The sequence below is a fragment of the Parasteatoda tepidariorum genome, chromosome X2, assembly GCF_043381705.1.
Source record: "Parasteatoda tepidariorum isolate YZ-2023 chromosome X2, CAS_Ptep_4.0, whole genome shotgun sequence".
NCBI classification, from domain to species: Eukaryota; Metazoa; Arthropoda; class Arachnida; order Araneae; family Theridiidae; genus Parasteatoda; species Parasteatoda tepidariorum.
This window is the reverse complement of record NC_092215.1, coordinates 41151626-41157625: the sequence shown is the minus strand read 5'-3', so window position 1 is coordinate 41157625 and position 6000 is coordinate 41151626. Positions and strand designations below refer to the sequence as shown.

Below are 6000 nucleotides of genomic sequence, written 5' to 3'. Positions count from 1 at the left end.
GCTCTCCATCGTAGTTCTTCAGGCAAATGATGCCTAGAGGTCATTATTACGAATTGGCTATCTCAGATTTTCAATGTCGCAATCACAGTAAAATTTGTGTGCTTTCTCTCAAACTTGGACTTTTATGCTCCAGGCAGATGACGTAAGCCGAGTGCAGCGCCACTAATTTGCATATTGCAATTTTACTCAGCTACTCTTAGTGGACAACATATGCAAATTTTGCACGGTTTGGCTTACTTTTGAAAGAGTTATCGCTATTTTTGTGATTTTTCCTTAATTTATGATAACCAGTGTATTTTAAACTCGTGACGGAGGTTGGGGGATAACTAGATCCTTTCACGAAAAAGGGGACCTGAATGTGAATCCCAGTTATGGTTTGTTCAATCGTTCATGTTAAACTGCGTTTTCTATAATTTTAAACTGTAAATATTTACGAAAAATATACAATTTTTTAAAAAAAACTAGCTTCATTTTGATTGCCAGTTTTTTTTTTTTTTTTTGAAAAAGTTCCAGTTTATTTTGACTTCTTTATTTAGTTTATTAAGCTTTTCTTATTTGGTTTGTTTTTTTTAGTTTATTTTAGTTTTATTTTTGTTGCACTACAGCACCAAGTGGATCACAACATGAAGGTTGAAGTATATGATAATATATCTGAAAAATTGCATGTTTGAGGATAGATTACGTGATTAAATTATCTAATTTTTCAAAAAATGATAATTTAATTTTTTAATTAACAAATCTCAGTACTTTGTCGGGAAGAACCTGTGAAATAGGCATGACATCTTTTGGAGAATGAAACATAGATTTAATACAAAGATATATAAAATAAAGAGAATATGAAGTTATTTTTAAAGAATAGAACCAATCATTCAAACGAATTATTTTACCTTTCATTTCATTGCACGATGGAAAAAATATTCCTTTTATGCTTGAATTTACATAATTTAGATCTAATCTAAATATTTTCAGATAGCATCAATATAGAGTTCAAGAACTGTCTAATTATTTCTTATGAGTGGCGAACTATGTCATGCGTTAAATGTACCATCACAAAATTAGGATCATTAAAAAGTGTCTTTTTTTCATTCCTAAGTACGTCTTATAATTTGTACTTACATTGATGTCAAAGAAACGAGCATCTTGAATTTCACCTTCTAAATTAAGTGTTATCATTTCGAGCTCTTTTTTTCTAGGATCAAAAATGACGGCAAATTGAGTTCTTCCCGCTGAATCTGATATACTTATTAAACTCCATCTATCCTTTCGATTACTGCGTTTTCTAAAAGTTGATATGAAAGAAAATTCCTCTGGAATTCCTTGAGGAAAAATAGCTCTGAAATTAAAAATAAAAGCTGGTTATTAATTCAGATGTAAAAAAATCACCTAGTTGCTGTGACATATAGAGAAAAATAGCAATTAAATATAAATGCAAAAAGTAGTACCTAGTAATAAATATATGTCAAATAACACTTAGTTAATTATTTGTATGAAACAAAAGTAGCAGTTTAAGATATACGTATGTATAGTAATAACACATATGTATGAAATACTACACAGAGAAGAAATTTATTGTCAACACTACCAGAATATGATGAAATTTACTGTGTTTCTGGCTCTATGAGAACGCCAAAAAGCTCGGTAATTTTTACCGAAACGCTTTGATAATGATTTTGGTAATGTTGACAGTAAAATACAGTTTTTATGATACGTGATAAGATTGCGTAAATCTGGCTATACTGGTAATTTTATCATGTTACTTTAAAGTATGGCATAGAAACCATTTATTGAGTTAAATTTGCTTTTCAGTTTCGTATTTTTTAGAAAATGTGTGGTAGTAGGTGGAATTTTTAAAACCATAAGTTGCCGTAATTTGTTACAATATGAACAGAAAAATTGCCAAATGAATGATTTAAATGCTGTATATTTTAGTTTTATTATCCAGGATTACACGAATCTTTTATTATGTATTTAAAATAGATTTTTTTTAAGTTCAGCTTCAATAAACAAGTTAATTTAATTTATTTAGTTACATTACTGATTTGTTATTTATTATACTAATAATTAATTCTATTAATTATAAATTATACGAATCATGAATTATATTAATCATTAATTATTTTAATCATTAATTACTTTAATTATTGCTTATTTTAAATATAAATTAAATGAATTATATTGATTATTATTATTAGTTTGATTATTTGATTAGTATATGTTTTAATTTGTCAATTTAGAAGAATCAAAAGCAGAAATTACATTTGGAATGATATTTTGCCCCACAACTTTTCATTTAACATAAATGCTGCTGCAAATATTAAAAAAATGCATGATAATTGCAAAATTTTTAATTTAAAAAATCGTTTCAGAATTTTTCAACGTAGAAGTTAGAAGTTTTCCGGAACGTAGAAATATACACTTTTTAGAAGTTGCTATTAAGATATTTCATTTACAATTTACAATCAACATACAAATATGGTAATATTTACCATTTTTAAAATTATGTTTCGATTTTTTATTTTGCAGTCTTTATTAATGGCAATTTTAAATCAAAAGTCTAAAAAATTGTTTCTTGTTTCACGTTTTTAATTTTATAATTATACCTATACATATCAAAAAAACTCAATATGAATTCTGATAATGTTACTTTTACACACTCTTATATGATGGTGAGAGCTTCAGGGAGATGCGATGGCTATAAATCATTCTGAATAACTTAAGAGCCAATGCTGAACTAGTGATCTTTTCCAGAAAAATTTTTGTTTTTTTGCTTCTCGTCCTTTGTGTTTTATAATTGTGCGTATAAAAGAAGAAAAAAAACTCAATATGAATTCTAGTAATGCTACTTTTACTAACTCACATATGATGGTAAGCGCTTTAGGAAGATACGATGACTATAAATCATTCTGAATAACTTAATGCTAAATTAGTACTCTGAATCTTAAAAAAATAAAAAATAAATAAAAAATAAAAAAACGATTTATTTTTTTTAAATTTTTTTTAATCGTTTTTTGTAATTACACGTGTACAAGCTATAAAACTCAATATGAATGCTACGAATGTTCTATGAATAATAGTAATAGCATCTGGAATATGCGATGTCTATAAATCATTCTGAATAATTCTGAATATAAATTATTCTGCCCTGTAGACCATTGAAATATAACCAGTGTAAAAAAAAAGTAACAAATGGGATGGAATGTCTGCATTAGAATAGACAAATCGAATTAAAAACGAGATTGAATCAGGATAGGAAGGAAATAGCAACGGGACCGAAACATCGACGGGAGCAAAACGGTGCGGGCAAAACATCGGGACCAAAAAGATGGAATCAAAATGTCACGATGTTTATAAATCATTCGGAATAATAAATAAAGAACCTGTATTAAATTTGTAGGAAAAATAAATTTTTAAAGTATTAGAAGTTTTTTTTTTCTTGTCCTTTTTGTTACAGAATTATGCGTATGCAGATTGAAAAACTCAATACGATGTTTATAAATCATTCTGAATAAATTAAGTAGCGATACTAAATTAGAGGGAGGACTAATTTTTAAAATGTCAAGATTTAGTGTTAAAAGGTTTTTTAAAACGAAAAAAAAAATTTTTTTGCTGTACATCCTTGTATTCTTTAATAGTACGTGAACAGATTTAAAACAAGCAATATGAATTCCAGCAATGTTGTGATTATATATCCTTACATGATAGTAATAGCTTTTGGGAGATACAGTGTCTATAAATCATTCTGAATAAATTAAGAACCTATACTAAATTAGTGGGTGATGATTAATTTTTAAAATGTCAAGATTTACCCCACGCAAAGCTTGTTAACAGTAATTAAAATTTCTCAAAGCATGTGTTTGAGACAAACGATGATGTATCATTGCTTTTATAGTTATTTATCTCTGATGATTAGATTATTAATGAGATTTTAAGAGACATTAATTCGCTTCTTAAAATAGATATTAATTCTAGACATCATAGTTATTGTAGATGCACACATCTTGAGTTATTTCATCATCATTAATCAACAAGCTGCAATCAGCATAGCTAATGTTTGCATAATTGGAGCTGAAAATTCCTCATGCTTACATAAATTATAAAAACTAATTAAAGGAAATATTTTCAAGTTGTATATAAATTGTTTCAAGTTTAAAATCCTCTAAAACAGTGTCTGCCCTTTTTTTTTAACCGAATCACTATCTATTGAATTAATTCTTTCATTTTAATGAAAAATAATTTTCTGTTCTGTTTATAAAATTAACAAATATTAAATTAACTTTATAAAATTAACTTATATGTATTTTAATTAAATTAAATTAATTTTCTGTCCTGTTTATGAACTCAATCTAAGTTTGATTCAATTAATTTACAGTTATCTAAGGTAAGCTTTAAAGTTAGTGTGTAACTGATGAATATAAAATTAATTTAATAACTAAGTTATTTAATTGCTTTATATTTATTACGTGTTGCTTAGAGATATGTTTGGAAACAAAACTGAATAAATAGCTAGGGCAAAAATGAAGGTATATAATCCCCACAACACTGAAGCATTGATAATATATTTAACCCTTTGGTCCCTTTTAAATCTGTTTTTTCTGAAGTTCTAATTTCAAGTAAAAATATATTTTGGTATTTTTTAATAATAAAAACCAGTCTACTAATTACTAAAAAATCTGTCAGATAATCTGAATTTTATTTTTACTAAAATATAATATCCAAAAAAGTCAAATTTTTCTTTATTCATATTCAAAAATTTATCAATAATTGATTTTGTAAATTAAAGAAATCTCAATGATGAACAACTTTCTCTCTTAGATCTGAAAAACTGCAAATAAGTGGAAATTCGCTAAATTATTGTTTAGAAGTGAGCCCTTGTTTGAAAGACTTTACCTTAAATGCAGAAAAAGATACCAGTGTCTCTTGTTGTATTTTGCTAAATATAATATTTTTCACTTATTTTGATTTGAAATAATACAAAATAATGAAAAAAGTGCGAAAATATTTTTAATAACAATCCAGAGTCGAAGATTTAGGTGCTTGCAATGTACAAAAATGTCTCGTAATTTCTGAAAAACATCTCGTAATATATTAAAACCACTTTCATTTATTTCAAAAACGCTTCTATTTACTAACAAAATGTTTCACATATATATATTTTCATAACCAAAAAACAACTTACTGCATAAAAAAATTATCTTGATTTGCAAGTGACACTTTTGATACATTCATTGTTATATTAACTATGGTTTGTCGGAGGTTGATATCTTTTTTCTTTCCTTTTTTTTCTCTTAAATATTTATAAATTGGTACTTCTACACTGTTAAAAGTTTCGCTTAATAAATGAGTAAATTTCAAATTACTTAATTATTATTTTTTTAAAAAAAACTATATATATTGCTTATTATCATTTAATCAGCTCATAGAAGCAATAGCAAATGAAGTTAGCTTTGAAATATGAAATTAGAACTTTCTCCTTTTTATTTTGAGTACTCTTCTTTACAAAACATTATTTTTTTTGTTAACTAAGTTTGTTTATAAAAGCTTTTTAAGAAATAACGGAATAAAAAGTTGAAAGTTATTGATTTTTAAATAGCTATAGAGCAGCTTTGCGAAACAAAAAAAAGCTTTTTTCTTTTAATTATTCATTTTTGTCCCTTTTTCCCCGCATTTAAATTGAAATGAAACTTGTTTTCAAAAAAGGCGTTCTTTTCTCAAAGAATAAATAAATGAATAAATAAATTATGAGCTTTGCATTGGTGCAACGTTGTTCTTTACAGACAATTAATTATGAATATTAATTGGATATTATGAAGTAATTATGAATTTCGAGATCTAATATAATTAATAAAAATGCTGACATATTCCTGAGTCTATAAGAAGGATTGGATGTATGACTACCCTTAAAATATTACTTGATATCTTTTTAAATTATAGAACCAGTAAGTAACACAGAACAAGTATGGTTCACGATATTTTGACTTTTTTCAGAGCAATTTTAGTGTG

At 26.2% G+C, this 6000-nt stretch overlaps 1 protein-coding gene across 1 annotated transcript in view; it reads right to left on the bottom strand.

Moving 5' to 3' along the window:
• LOC107440641 (collagen alpha-1(IX) chain) overlaps window positions 1–6000 on the bottom strand; it is an 86969-nt gene that overhangs the window by 64062 nt on the left and 16907 nt on the right. Inside the window, exon 4 of the mRNA XM_043047672.2 lies at window positions 1117–1333. Within this exon, the coding sequence (XP_042903606.2) occupies window positions 1117–1333 (217 nt within the window). The remainder of the gene's footprint in view (window positions 1–1116; window positions 1334–6000) is intronic.